This window comes from Ambystoma mexicanum, chromosome 4q (genome assembly GCF_040938575.1).
Source record: "Ambystoma mexicanum isolate Mex_15411 chromosome 4q, UKY_AmexF1_1, whole genome shotgun sequence".
In the NCBI taxonomy this organism is placed as follows: Eukaryota; Metazoa; Chordata; class Amphibia; order Caudata; family Ambystomatidae; genus Ambystoma; species Ambystoma mexicanum.
This window is the reverse complement of record NC_090928.1, coordinates 49,731,388-49,746,799: the sequence shown is the minus strand read 5'-3', so window position 1 is coordinate 49,746,799 and position 15,412 is coordinate 49,731,388. Positions and strand designations below refer to the sequence as shown.

Sequence of the window (15,412 nt, the reverse complement as noted above, 5' to 3'; positions counted from 1 at the left end):
GGTGCTCCCATCTCTTGAAAATCTGTTAGAATGAGTTTGTATTTAATTCCCTGGGTATATTACGTGCTTGGATATCAATTCCTTTTGATGCGCCACCTTGATATGTTCTGTGCTAGAAGGGATATAACTAGAGTATTCGCGCACCCGCCCCTGCTTGTTTATGTAGGACATTGCAGTGGTGTTGTCCTTATGAACTAGCACACTGTTGTTGGTTAATCATGTCTGAAAAGATAGCAATGCCATGCTGATAGCTAGTATGTTTATATGGCTCTCCTTTTCCTTCGGGGAACATGCTCCCTGGGCTGTCAGCTCTGGGCAATCCGCTCCGTATCCCACCAGTGATGTGTCGTTAGTCAATATTATCCATATTGGTGGTTGTCTGCATGGTCTTCCCTTTAAGAGGTTTTGCCTTGTCCACCATGGCAGAACACTTATGACCTCTTGTTATAACCACTAGATCACCCCAGTCGCCATCTGCAACGACTGGCTTGAGAGTCACTGCTGTACAATACGTATGTTGAGGTGTGCGCAAGGACAAAGTATTTGCAGAAAGCCATCGTGCCTAGCAATTTAATTAACTTTTGTACTGATCTCCTTGCACCCACCTTGGTAGGTGGGATTCTATGCAAGAGTTGGCTGCACCCTTTCCTCCGATGGGTAAGCTAGTGCTTATTCCGAGGCGTGGTGCTCCTAGGAATGGTTTCTTCAGAGGTGGGACTAGACTTAACTGTCTCATTGACAGTGAATGCTAGTACATGAAATGGGTTTAGTGTTTTATGTGCGTTCGAGGCACGGCTAGTGTCTAGCCTGCCATGAGCCATTTGTCTAGACAGACTGGTATGTCCTCTCTCTGCATAGGTGCGCTGTCACTACGGCAAGAAATTCCATGAACACATGGTGCTGATGCTATTCCAAAAGCTAGTTCTTTGAACTGGAAGTGTTGTCTCTCCCCCTTGAGCTTTAGGAATCTTTAGTGACCGGGGAACATGGAAATATGAAAGCATGTATCTATCATGTCCAAAGTCGTCATGTATAACCCTTTTTCAGTAAGGCAATTACTTCCTGAAAGGTAGTCATTCAAAGCTTTTGGGGGTTTCACATATTTGTTTGCTGGTCTTAAATCCAGTACTGGTCTTTATTTTGTCAGTTTTGGAGACTAAACAATAAAGTGGGTAAATGCCCTAGTTTACCTAATGTTGAGGTACAGATTCAATGGTGTTCGTTAGTAGTAAGTTCTCGACATCCTTTAGTAGTTCTTGGCCTTTTGACATTTTCCTGTCTTGCGGAGGTAGGCTGCAAGCAAGTAGCTTGATGCAGAATCCCTGGACCACTGTGCCCAACACCCACCAGTCTGATGTTATGCCCTTCCATAAATCAGTGAAATGTTTTATGCAGCCTCCTAGCAGGCATGCATGTGAGGGGTAACACCTTTGAACCACTGTATTTGAGTAGAGAAATGAAAAAAGAAAGTCAGGCGCGCACTCTAGTTCCCAGTCAAAAATTCTTGATGCAATTAGTAACTGGGTTAAATCCCAACAATATGCAATGGTAACAGGGTTGAATCCCATGTGCTGCTGTTCAATTCCTCTGTTGCTTTTCTCCTCCAAGTACTTTCTTGTCTCAAACAATCTTCAGGGAGGCTGTGTACCTTATCAGGGGTTGCTAATTAGTTATTCAATTAGAGTCTCTAAGGATGCTGGTATCTGTAGTGATGACAGTTCAGTCATTTCAGATGGCCAGGAACCAACACCCCTCCAAACACACACTTCTTACCCATTCGTACTGTTATCGATTACGATAGTACTGCTGTTCTTTCATTTAGTGCACACGTTTGGTTTACAAATTGATCCGACATGATAGATCAGATGTTTAGACTATTTGTGCAGAAGTAGATCATTCTCATGCAGGGCAGCTCTTAATTTCCTTTACAGAGCTCAGAACAGTCTTCTACTCAAGCAGTAGGCCTGTTTTTTAGAAACGGTTGGCACCATGAAGATAAGGCAGAATAGCCCAGAAAAAGGGGTTAGTCAAAATTGCTCAAGTGTGATTTAGCTTATTTATAGATGTGGTGGTTGACCCTCGTGAAGGTAAATGCTGATCTGCAAATGATCAACTAACCATGGCCTACCCTGCGTTATACAGATGGTGCAGTGGAAATTGTTCAAATAAATGTCATTATTGAAACTACTTGATGCATTTTAAATGTTTTGTGATGAGAACTAGTCATAAATTGAAAAGAAGTACACACCTACCATTGAAAAGCTAGTATCGGAATCAGATAGGTGACAACTGCATGGAAAATGTTGTGTCATGATTAGACATCTATGAGCTCCACACGCACTTTTTAAACCGGTCCTGACTTTTGGAGGCAAGTAGAGCCTTTTTACTTCATTTGTCTTGCTAAGCTGATTGTTTTGGGGCTCGGATCTGTCCTAACGGCTATCACTGCAGGGAGATTGTCACCCAATTTGAAATTCCCGGTTTATTTTAAACTGCACACATCACCTTACCGTGAAGTGCAGGAATATTTTGTGTCCCCAAAACTTCTTTTTGGAAAGTTTGCGGTTACTTGCACGATGTGTCCAAGACGGGCTGGTGTCAGTGAATTTCTTCTACTGTTTATTCTTGCATGTACTTTTTAATTTTGCCTCAATGCCATTTAAGAGTACCATATACTTCAATGCCATAAGATTTTCACCTGTCCTTTGGCCAACTTGACATGGGAAGGGACCTCGAACTTCGGGTCATTTTGAACCGGAGGCCGGGGAGCCTCTAGGGCTAGAGTTCTGGCCCCTTACTTTCCCACGACACCGACCCCTTTGGGGATACGGGGTGGTGTATCTGCTGGTTCCCTGTGGAGAATTCCAATTGCTTCCCGAGGAGTATTGTTGAGGGAAGCATTGACCACAAAAAAGCCGTCTGAACCCAGATCCTCGTCTTGTAGAGGGTCTCTGTGTAATTTGGTCTAGTGTTTTAGGGTGTCATGCTCCTTTTTTGTGGTTTAGAGGGCCTCATCGATTGATTTCCCAAACAGGTTGGATTCTTCCACAGGTTTATTTATAAGTGACCCCTGTGTCTCTGGCTTCAATCTAGAGTTCTGTAGCCACGATTGTCTCTTCAGGAGTATTCCATGAGCCAGGCACCGACCAGCCGTCTCGGCAGAATCCACAGTGTTCTTAAGTATGCTTTGGTTCACTTGTCTGCCCTCAGTGACAGTGGTTAGGAGAAAAGTACGCAGTGGTTCGTGAACCTTCTGTATGCCTTCTTGTAGTATGGCCCACTGAGCATCGGCATAGCTGGCCAACAAGGTCGTGTTGATGGCGATACGTGTTTAAAACGCTGCTGCAACCTCTTCCCAAGGGAGTAAAGTCTTACCTTCCTTATCAGGGGGTGCCTCACTAGTTGATAAAGGGACCCCTGCCCTCTTTCTTGTAGTAGTCTACACCAGAGAGTCTGGTGTGGAGTGACCTCTGATATACAGAGGGTCTGAGGGAGAAGGACGAAAGAGTTTCTATTCTTGGGTTAACACCTCTTGTGAGGGCAGGTGTTAAGGAGGGAGCTAGACGTTTCTTAATTGAAGAGAGGAATAGCCTGGCTGGTCGGCGGCTTCACCTTGAGGATGTCCTCTACCAAGTCAGTTTCAGGGACAGCTTCATCTGTGGCAATCAAAGTGTTCAGCTGCTTTATGCAACATGACGTTAAACATCAATTCATCATCCACTGGTGAGGGTTGTCTAGTGGGTGTGGTCTGTGGGGAATCCAAAGATAAGGCATCAGGATCTTGTGGATCTGGAGACTGCCATGGTTAAGGGTCACCCATATCCGGGTTCTCCTCCCATCCCTCTATGGGATACTGCATGCCCTCAGGAATGGTAAATTGATCATGCTGAGTGTCTGCAGGAATGTCTTCTTCAGTTAGGTCAAAGTTGTATATGTCCTCTTCCGGAGAGGGGTCAAAGAGCCTTGGGAATTTTGCTACAGGGCTCGAAGGGCTCTCATGCCGTGGTCTTCTTGGTGTAGGTTGTTCTGAACGGGAAACAAACCTGTCCAGCCTTTCCATGCAGTTTTCAAACTTCTCTCTAGTCCACAAAGAAGACCTAGAATGGTCTAGAGGTGGAAAAGGGTCTTGAAGACGCTCTTCTGTTGCGAAACTTCGAGTTTTTGCCTCAACGTCAAAGACATCCCTTCTTCGCCCTCAGAGAATTCCTCCTGGGGACCGACAGAGGTGGGACGTCACTGTGCCTCTCTTTCGGCTTATGGGAGGGTTCAGGTACTCCCCTTAGGCTATCCTTGGATCTCGACTGATCCTTGGCCTTTACCGTATGCCTCAAAGAATCCCTTGACTGCCGTTTGAGAATTGGCAGAAACAATCCTTGCTAAGCTGTCGGCGACCTCCTCCGCAGATGTGAGGTGCGTAGTTTCAGCCTGCGATTGTGAAGGGGGCCTTTTCAGCAGAGCTGAGGCCTTGTCTTCGGCGGCAGCCTTTTGTGGCGGTGTTGTCTTTGGCAATCGCCTTCTTCAGCGAAACCGGAACCCTGAGGTCGCCGGACGCATTCTTGTCAGGCATCTCGACGGAACCGGTTATATTAGGGGTAGCACCCTTTGTCTTTGATGGCCCGGTCACTAGGTGCATATGTGGCTGCAGGGACTTGGCCAAAGATTGACCTGGGGTTGTGTGTTTAGTGCTGTGTAATTGTTAGTCTTTGTTGCCGGGGTGTGACCTCCCCATAGCAGTGCCTGAGCCGTGCCTAGCGGGGCCGGGGACAGACTATGCGGAACAAGAGCGTTCCATCGAAAGGTCAACAATCTCCGGTTCAGAGGTCTGATCGTACCTCTCGCCGTCGTCACATTCGGTGGCTGAAGCAGCGGGGGAGAACTCAATCTTGGACATCCCGTAGGCCGCCCACCGCTTGACTTTGCGCTCCTTCAATGTCGGCGGAGAAGCTTACAAGCCGCGCATCCTTCTTTGTGATCGAGGGGCAAGCAATGGTTACACAGTTTGTGCTCATCTTTCCAAGGAAATGTGCCCTTACAAATGGGGCAAAACCTAAATGGAGTCCTCTCCATAGTTGAGGATGGGTAAGTGACGAAGACCAAAAGGGAAAGAGGAAGGAAAGAGAAAGGCATTCTCAGATTGTACAGAAATGTCCACCCTGACCCCACTCTCCCTACTGTGTAGGCCGGCTGAAGGCCTGGCCACGTGGTCTGCAGCGCAGACTGGATCACCGTCTGTCGAAGTTCTGAAGGTCTTTGGCGGAGATATGGAACAGCTGTCGAAATGGATCTACGTGATCCGACCGCAAGTGATTTTCCAGCGGCTGGAAAGCTTGCATGAGAAATGTGCGAACCACCAAAGGTTCGCACATTTCCCATGCAAACACACGTACACAATCCCTACATACCCATAACCCCCCCACCCACAACACAGCCACAACACACCCACGACAGACCCCAACACACCCACCCAACACATAAACTTACCTACTTACCTTTTTCTTCACATTGAGTCCCTGCAGCACCAGTAACCTTTCACTTCCGTGATCGGGAACTGGCGCTGCAGGGTCCTCTTCTTTTACGGGGGCTGCAGGGGTTTCCCCTGCAACCCACGCTCACTATACTGTAAAGTATAGTGAGCGTGGTGTTGCAGGGGGCACCCCCGCAGCCCCCGTTTTCTTTTTCGGGTGTTCTGCGAGGGTGTCCCCCGCAACAACCCACTCACTGTACCACACAGTATAGTGAGCGGGGTGTTGCGTGGGACACCCCTGCAGCCTTTTTTATACTTACCTATAATGCTACCACCAAAGGTTCGAACTTTTGGTGTTCGAACCTTTGGTGGTAGCATTTTTAGGACTTTTTGTCCATGCAAACTTTTGGATGCGGACAAAACGTACAATACTGTCGAAATAAAAGGGACGGATAGGGTGATCTGAATTATTTTATATAATATATTCAACCAAAGGTCGAGGGGACAATAAGCAATGTCTGACTAGCGCCGCATAAGGCGACCAGTATGCTGGGCGGAAAAAACCAATCTGAGGGACCTAGACGCATGAGGGATCTTGGGTACACTACACGTCACGTAGGGATAGCGTTACAGGCACGCCCATGTCGACGTCCCCTTTCGATTCTCAAAAAACAAGATGCAATACTCTGCGGTTACCACTGGATGTCGGACCATATGCACAGCATGTGATTTTAAGCAGAACAACAAACATCAGAAATATAGTTTGAACTCTGATGGAGACCAACGGCCACTGATTGTGAGATTGCTGGTGTGGGCTCCCCACCCAGTGAGTGAGGCATACGCCACTACAGTTATGTCAGGCCATAGCTCCCAAAAAGATTCTACCTTGAGAATGTTATCTTTGCAAGCCCACCACAGAAGGTCCTGAGCCACTCTGTTCGTAACTTGCAGGTTGTCCGACATTCTGCCCGAGAATTGGGACCATTGAGTCCTGAGAGGCCATTGAAGGGATCTCATTCTCAGGCGAGCCTCTGGCACCAGAAAAATGCAGGAGCTACCTCAGAAAATCAAAGGTCAGGAGATGCTGGTCATTCTGAAATTTTGTAACCATCTACAGAATTTGTTGAGCTCTCACCTTGGGTGGCGAGGCTTTCCCCGAGGAGTATGCAGGACTGCCCCAATAAATTGGAGTCTTTTGGATGGTATCAAGTAAGACTTATTGTAATTGAGGGAGAAGCCCAGTTTGTGAAGAAAGTGGCAGGTTATGCTGAGATGTTCCCAGGCCTGCTCGGTTGGACGAGTCCTGATCAGCCAATCGTCAAGGTAGGGGTAGACCTGAATCCCCCTTCTCCCGAGACTTGCTTCCACCACCGCCATCAACTTGTGAAAACCCTCGGGCGGAGGTCAGCCCAAATGGCAGAACTCAAAATTTATGAGAACCACCAACTGCAAACCTCAGGTACTTTGTGCTTGAGGTGGATTGGCACATGAAAAGAAGCATCCTGAAGGTCCAATGATACCAACCAGTATTGGAGTTGGAGAGCCTGGAGGATCTGAGAAAGGGTAACCATTTTGAACTTGTCCTTCCTCAAGAACTTGTTCAAGTTTCTATAAGATGGGTCTCAAACCTCTGTCCTTTTTGGCGCTCAGAAAGTATGGGAAATACCAACCCGGATTCCTTTTCGCTACAGGTACATGTTCTATTGCACCCTTCTCTAGTCAAAATTTCCTGCACAAGGAGCGGATCCAGAATTTTGAAAGAGTTGTTCCCTGGTGGATGATCGGTAGGCCTTTTTTGAAAAGGAAGACAGTAACCGTGGGCCACAGTTTCCAAAGCCCAAGCATCTGAAGTAATGCCTGCCATTTGTTCAGATGCCGAGCAAGTCTGCCTCCCATCGGGATCTTGTGGGTCAAGACCTCAGAGTTGTTAAGAGGCGGCTGAAGACAGGGCTGCCAATGCTTGGGCTGACTTAGCACCTCTCCCTCGTCAACAACGAGGGAATCTTCTCTGACCTCTTTGACCGGCTTGTCCTCTTCCAAATGAGGAGTAGAATCGAAAGAACTGACCCCTGCAGGCAGATGAGCCCGAATAGGGTTGTTGAGACTGTCTAGTGGATTTAGCCGCTGCCTTCAAGGTCTGAGCTTTTCCTAACTCTGTGCTAGCAGCCATGGATTTACAGATGCTGTCCGCAGTATCCAAACCTGACTGGGGACATTCACCCATTGCCTCCTTACCATCCTTGATGATTGCCAGGAAGCTGTCTCTTTTAGCTCACTGTTCTTTTCACAGAGAAGAAATGTTCCCACATATCATTCTTTGTCCTGCCCAGGGGCAGTCCAGCACCAAAATGCTAGGCAATTCTCCTCTGAACAAGAGTACCACAGCAACCCTATACACGTGTTTCAGCCTAGTTGGGCATCATCAGTGAGGTGAAGCTGTGCCGAGCAGCGAGGTAGAGAGTTTCCCAGACCCCCCTCTGTTTTGCATACCAAGTAACTTTGGGTCTCACTCTAAGTTACCAGGGGAATCCATACATGGAACCCTTGCTCACTGCCTAGCATTTCGGTGCTGGACTGCCCCTGGGCAGGACAAAGGCTGATATGCGGGGAAATGTCTTCTCTGTAAAAAGAACAGTGAGCTAAAGACTTGGTTGAGACTCTCCCAGGGGCCGTCCACCCAAGAACAAGCTAATGGGCTGTGTTTGTGCTGGTAGAGAGTTTCCCAGACCCCTCCTCCCGTTTTGTGTAAGCTGACTGCTTGGTAGATGTAGTAGACAAACACCAAGCTTTCTGGTGTGGGATGCTTAGTGAGATACTCTGGGTCACTGCTGGATGGTCTGCACTTCCTTGCAAAGTTTTACTGCAGCTGCAGTTTCTGGTGTCTCCCAATTTGCCTAGGCCCTTTCCTGTAATGCCACGTGAAAGGGCAAAATTGGGTCTTTCTGAGGACCCTGGTCCAAGATGTCCATCATGTCATCTTGCTCAAAAGATGGAGCGGGCCCACCCCATACAAAAAATGTGATAACCTTTCCCATACGTTTTCTGTATGAGTCAGCATGCTCAGTAGGGTCTGGTTCGCCAAACTAACTCTGCTGAGGTGTCCAATCCACTGGCTGACTGAAGGTTATTGTATAAATCTCTGAGCCTGGACTTAGATATTAGTTCCTCTGGAACATTAGGAGTGCCAAACTGTAGTCCAAAAGGTGGTGGATTGTCATAAGAGGGAGGTTCCTCCACACACATATGGCTGACAGACTTAAAATAGTCATTTTTAGGTAAAGGTTTGTAAACCTTTTCCTGTAACACTACAGGCTCCGACTATGTCGAAGTAGTCGTCGACTACGGCTTCGAAATCAGTGCCGATTTAGTCTGTGTCGACGGCTCTGATGCCGACAGGGTCGGTGAAGGTGTCGAAGTTTGACGTCTTGTGCTTCTTCGACGGAACCCTCGATGGGCTAGGTTCCTGACTCTTCAATGCCCTCAACAATTTTATTGTCAGATCCGAGAACTTTCTCGATGCAACACCGGGTTCAAGCTTGGTTTCGAAGATTTAGTCTTCGACTTCCTTTTGTTGTCCTTATGCAGAGCGACTGGGGCATGGCTCTTCTGCCTGTCCGAGGGGATTGAGGCCGCATTCTCGAAGATTCACAGCATTTCACTACGAAATGCATCCCATTTTGCAGGGAAATCGGATTTCGTATGGAGGCCCGATTACCTCTGTAAAGGAATCACTGGAGGTCGAAGAGGACCGATGATGCCCCTTTGCCTTCTTCGAAGACTAAGAATGGCACGATCGACTTCTCAATCGAGATTTTTCGCATCAGGAAGAATCCCTCGACTCATCTGTCTTTTTTGACCTCTTCGAAGGAGACTTCAAAGCTAAACTCCCCACCGCCAGTTTACCTTTACGCTCCCTGAGAGCATTCTCGGTCATCGCCTGACAGGAGTCACGGTCAGAAGTACGGTGCCCGGAACCCAAACACCACCGACATATGCAGTGGGGTACAGTGATCGACATCTTCGACTCACAGTCTTGGCACTTCTTAAAGCCCGACTTGGGTGTCGATGGGAGTCGACGAAGATGATATTTTTCAAACAAAAATCACTATTTTCACTCAAGAGCTCCGTAATTAGCTCGGAAAAACAGAACTGGAGCCAATGGGCTCTGAATGCCCTACTTCTACTGATTATGATGTTGTCGAACTGAGGCCTTCGAGGGATATCAACTAGACACTGCACACAGTACCCTCTGTCGAAAAAAAAAAAAAAAAGCAGCTGGAGAGAGAATGATCATAAGATGAGGAATAGGTGGGAGGACAATCCATTCGAAATACAGTTTTAAAGTTAGTGTTTTTTCTTTTACAGTGGATTCTCAGCCTAACGGAATGAGCATGTGAATCCATGCCAGACCCCATACTGGGGAATAGTAGTGTATGTTTTGTAGAATACTTACCTGTGGATGTTTTTAATTGCCGAGTTTCAAAGGCCAAAATAAACTGTATTTTCATACAATTTACCTAAAATTGTATTAAGAGTTTTGTGAACTTAACTGAACCCTTCACCACTTTCCCAAGTCTAAGTCTTACTGCCCAGACACACAACCTTGACAGTTTGCCTAGACGTTGGTGTCTTTTCCCGTTCACCAGAATATGGTTGTCTCTCAATCTGTCCAAAGGGTGGATTCTAAAAATCGATCTTGATTATAGTGGGGTTCAATATGCACTAATGGTCTCTGGGGCCCAACAAGTTCAGATATTTGACACACAAGGCTAGGGACGGAACAAGGGTGCAGGGGCTCCACACACAACCCTTGTGTAGCCAAAAAAACACGCAACTGGTGGCAGTCAGCAGAGTCGCCCAGTCCCCATTCACTAGTCTACGAAATGCAACTCAATAGGGTGCTGGGCCCCCAATACCACCCCTACCACAGCCAGACACCTACCTTACCCCACCTAACTACTTCCTGCCCACATTCCCCTGAACCCCATCCACACTCTTCTGTGCCCTCTCCACATTCCCCAAGCCCCCCTATTGTGTCACCCTTCTGCCTGTCACCTTGTTCTTACCAGTTGCTAAATGGCACCCAAATCCTGACCCTCCACCCATAAATAGTTTCAAAATGTGGACTATGAACTGTGCAGACACATCAGCAGGCCGAGCTGGGTAATCCTATTCAGCGAAGATGACTGAATTAATCGTCACCGAGTAGGAGTAAAAACCACTTCTAGACAGTGCTGCTGCTTTATATATTCAACAGTGTGTACCCTAACATTCAAAAGTTAGAACGGACTCCAATGCTCTTGGTAAGTATGTTTCTACATTTGCTGACTGTGAAGAGTACAACATGTGGAAACGCTAAATACACAAGTAAAGGATACTACATAAAACAACTTATCAATGTTTACATCTTCATGGTTTCCACTTGATTGGCCGTTTAAGAAAGTTTGATATCAGAGCATTATCTTGTGCATGTTCATTCACCTAAGAATTGCTCCTCAAGCAATTAGTTTCTTCAATTGGATTTTTATCTGTTGAGGATACTGTGTAAACCTAGATGGAAATGCGAACAGATTAACAAAAAATGAATGCAACAAATATTACTACGAAATAATGAGAATCCATGGCTTTGTGATGGTGGAAATGTAACGGACCACAGAGAGAGCACTCAAATGTGAAATTGCACTCTATACTTCACAGGAAATCTCAAACTCCTTACTTGCGGTCTCTCCCTCAGTCAAGGGTTCTTGCTTGATTTGTGTGCCTCCCAGGTATTTAAGATTTCCCAAACAAGCAGGCTTGTCAACCTGAAAACCTGGAATTTGGACAATTGTGGTACAAAATTAAAATATGAAACAACATCTTCATAAAACACTTTTACTTAAGCGGCTGAGAAGCAGCCAAATTAAATAAAAAAATGACAATTTCAAGCTACGTTGCCAGGCCCTTTTTCTGTCCCACAGAAGAACAAGTTACTCTCTTACCTGGTAACGTTCTTTCGATGGGATGGTCCAACGACGTATTCCATATCTATGACAGTAATCACCACAGCTGTGCTGCTTCGGAAAATCTTTCGGCGTCTGCGTCCTGCGCCGATGACGTCGATATGCCGCCCTCGAGGACCTCCTCCGACGGCCGACGTCACTGGATGTTATAAGTAGGACGCACGACACCCGACGCCCGTAGCCTCAGTTGTAGTTTTTTCCCAGAAAGTGTGCCACCAGTCTTCTGCCAGTCTGACACACAAAGCCTTGCGGAAACGTAAGCTGCAATCGCATAAGAAATTTTGTAGCGGGGAAGGTAGGGAGGGAGCGATATGGAATACGTCGTCGGACCATCCCATCGAAAGAACGTTACCAGGTAAGAGTAACTTGTTCTTCGAGGGGATTGGGCCCTCCGACGTATTCCATATCTATGACGGACTCCCAAAGCAGTACCAATGCAAGGAGGTGGGAAAAAGAATTTACAAATCAGAAATTTAGCATGCCCAATCAATTTGCCGAGTAAAGGACCGCCTTGCCAAAGGCCAGATCCTGCCCCTGGATGGAATCGAGGGAATAGTGACGTACAAAAGCATGTACCGAAGCCCAGGTGGCTGCATCACAGGTGTTGCAAATAGGAACACCCCTCTGCAGGGCAGTAGAGGCAGCCATACCCCTGGTAGAATGAGCCTGTAAACCGTCCGGTGGGTCCTTACCCGCCAAGCGCTAACACTCAGATAGCCAAAATAATCCAGCGAGACAAAGTCTGTTTCGTCACAGCCTGTCCCAAACGCTTTCCAGCGTAACCAATAAAGAGCTGATTGTCCACTATGACCAGGGACATGCGTGAAATATAAAAGCTTAACGCTCTCCGAGGATCAAGCCTATGGAGCCTCTCCTCTTCCTTACCAGGATGTGGAGGAGGATAAAATGCCGGAAGAACAACCTTCTGGCCTAAATGAAATTCCGACACCATCTTCGGAAAAAAAGAAGGACGAACTCTAAGGACAACCCTGCCCTTATGAAACAAAATGAAGGGTGGCTTAACTGAAAGTGCCTGTCACTCACTCACTCTGCGAGCGGAAGTGACCACAACTAAAAATACAGTTTTCAGAGTAAACAGTCTCAAAGGGCATGAATGCAAAGGCTCAAACAGAGCACCCATCAGAAACTTGAGAACAAGGTTCAAATCCCGGCCGGTTCAGTCCTGCTTGGAAGAGGCCTTGCCGCCTTGGCCTCCTTGCCGACGGCGGCAAGACCCTCCTTGCTTGCCGCGACCTCTGTAGGCCTCTTGGGACAAGGAGCGGGCCGCCTGGCGGTAAGTAGAGCCGCCGCCACTGGATCCCTTGGAGGCTCCCCGTCTGCCTCCAGAGCTCCGAAAGGGGCGCCATTGCTGAAGGACTCCTAGGGCTCGGGCTGTTTCCGTGTCTGTCTTGATGGCCTGGAGGGACTCATCTACCGTCTTTCCAAACAGGTTGTTGCCGTCAAACGGCATGTCCAACATTCTGGTCTGGACGTCCTGGCGAAAGTCCGTCGCCTTGAGCCATCCTCGTCGTCGGAGGCAAACCCTGTTGCCCAGTTGGCCAAATCTGGTATCGGCAATGTCCGGTGCCACCGTTATGGCGTGATCCAACGCCACCTCTCCTTCCTGCAGAATCTCTAGGGCCTCCGCCCTCTTGTCGTCCGGTAGGAAGTCTAGCAGAGGAGCTATCTTGAACCAAAGCTCCCTGTCATAACAGGCCACAATCGCTAAGGCATTGGCCGCCTTAATCGTCGTCGCAGCCGACGAGATGACTCGTCGTCCCATGGAGGCAAACTTCTTTCCCTCGCGGTCCGGCGGGGAAGTGGAAGTTGAAGCCGCGGCACCCGCTGCTTTCTTCTTGGCTGCTGCCGAGACGACAGAGTCTGGCGTGGGCTGGGCCCTGAGGAACAAGGGGGCGGCATCGGGTACCCGGTACTTCTTCTTGTACCTGTCCCTCTTGGCGGGTGTCGTGGAAGGGTTCTTGAGGATAGCCAACCCCTCGTCCCAGATGTCTTCGAGCAACGGCACCGCGAGGACCGTCTTTCTCTTGGCCTCTCGTCGTTGGTAAAGAAAACCTTCCTTTTTCTGTTCCTCAGGGCAGAGCTGCAAGAGCTGGCTATCATGGCATGAAAAGAGCCAATTTCGTCGGGCGAAGAGGCCGAGGGGGGGTTGATGACGGGATGTCCGTAGTGTCATCGCCGTCGTCCGTCCCCGTCGCTGTATCCATCGCCGTATCCTCCCGAAGGTCTGGCGAGGGGGATGAGGTGTTCGCAGGCCTCGCGGGCACGAAGGACGGAGTGGGGTGGACTCTCTGCCGCTTGTTCGGAGGGCTTCCCGACGGGCTTGGTTCTGGATCCTCCGTGGGGGTCCGTGGTAACCTCATCCTTATCTCAGTACATAAGGATTGGATCGCCAACAAAATGGCCGCCAAGCTATCCTGGGGCTCGGGTAATGGCTGCGACGGACGGGATGGCTGCTCCACGGGGCCATCTTCGATCACATCAGCAGGAACCTTCCCCTGGGATCGAACCTCTCGTTGAGGCCTATGAACCTCTCGTTGAGGCCTATGAACCTCTCATTGAGGCCTTTCATGGTTTCCACCGGATCCTCCTCGGAGGCTGAATCCAAGTCCGTAATGGCCACCGGCCCCCTCCCCCTCCCCCTCTTTATCCGCCGGGGTCTTAACGATGGTCTGGAAAGAGGATTCCCTCTGCGGTGGCAGGGAAACTCTGGGCCCCCGAGGCCGCCTCCACTGTCGTAGCTTCTGCCGGCTTCGCCAGGGCCGCTGCGACAACCTCGATGGAGGCCTTTGCCGGGTGGATCAAGGCCCTCACCACCTTAGATGCGTGCTGGGCCTTCGCTTTGGGGGAAGGGTCATCGCCTCGCTCCCCCTCTGCTCCCTTCGAGATCGACCTGGGCCTCTCCAGAAGCTTACCCGGGTTTTCGGACTTACTCTTTCCCAAACCAGAGCGCTGGCTCGTGGTTGATCGTGCCGGGGAAGTCGCGCCCTGCCTGGCAACCGAGGAGCCCGACCTTTCGGCGCTCCCAGTGCCCGCGGACTCGTGGTGCTTGGCCTTCTGTTGGGCCCCCGTCGCCAAGGCGCCCTCACAGGACTTAGAAGACCGCTCAGACTGTTTCTTCGCCTTCTCACCTGCTGTGCCCTTCTCCAGCCAGGCGGGGAGGCGGGAACGACGATCTTGCTTGGTTCGTTCCGACAGGTTCTTGCAGAACGCACAGTCCTTCTCCACGTGCGTCTTGTCCTCATGAAGGCAGTAGAGACAGCTCGAATGCTCGTCGTCCTTGAAAACATTTTGCAATCCGCATCCTGGGCAGCTCCTAAACAGCTTGGATCCGGGCGTCGAGCTTCTCTTGTCCTGGGCCATGTCTGTTGAGGTAGGCCACAGATCTTCTGGAATCCTCCAAGAAGCGCAACTCGACGAAAACTTCACCCTTGATGGGCGTAGAAGAATTCTGAAACGGGTCCCCGTGAACGGAAGTAGAAACGGTGGAGCGTGAGGCTCAATTAACTGAAAAAATGAGAAAAATCTCCTGAAAAAGCGCAAAAACGCAGTAAAAGCTCGATAGCTAAAACAAGCGGACTCCCAACACTTGAAGGTGCGGTAAAAATCTGAGGATGGCTGCCAGGGGAGGGGCTTAGGTAGAGGGCAGTCATTGGCTGGGGGCAGTATGACCCAGAGATCAGTGATTGGTTACTACTAAGAAAGACAGATCAGAAACGAAACTGTTACTGGTTTTATCTTACCGAGGATTCCCGGCCTGACGGGGAATATTCATGAGCATGTGAATCCATGCCAGACCCCATGCTGGAGAACCAGAGCTGTATCGCCTCCCTGCACAGAGGAAGTGACCCTGCCCCCCGCTTTTTGTTGAGGTATTGCATGGCCACCGTCACCGTGTTGTCCGTCAGGATCAGGGCATTCTTTCCAC

At 49.1% G+C, this 15,412-nt stretch overlaps 1 protein-coding gene across 9 annotated transcripts in view; it reads right to left on the bottom strand.

The window, feature by feature from the left end:
• LOC138467448 (zinc finger protein 567-like) overlaps positions 1-15,412 on the bottom strand; it is a 359,879-nt gene that overhangs the window by 29,208 nt on the left and 315,259 nt on the right. For 6 of the 9 annotated variants that reach the window (XM_069607441.1, XM_069607442.1, XM_069607444.1 and 3 more), the window contains one exon: positions 11,181-11,276. The exons of the other annotated variants lie outside the window; for them this stretch is intronic. In XM_069607441.1, coding sequence (XP_069463542.1) covers positions 11,181-11,276 — 96 coding nt within the window. The remainder of the gene's footprint in view (positions 1-11,180; positions 11,277-15,412) is intronic. 9 annotated transcript variants of the gene reach the window in all.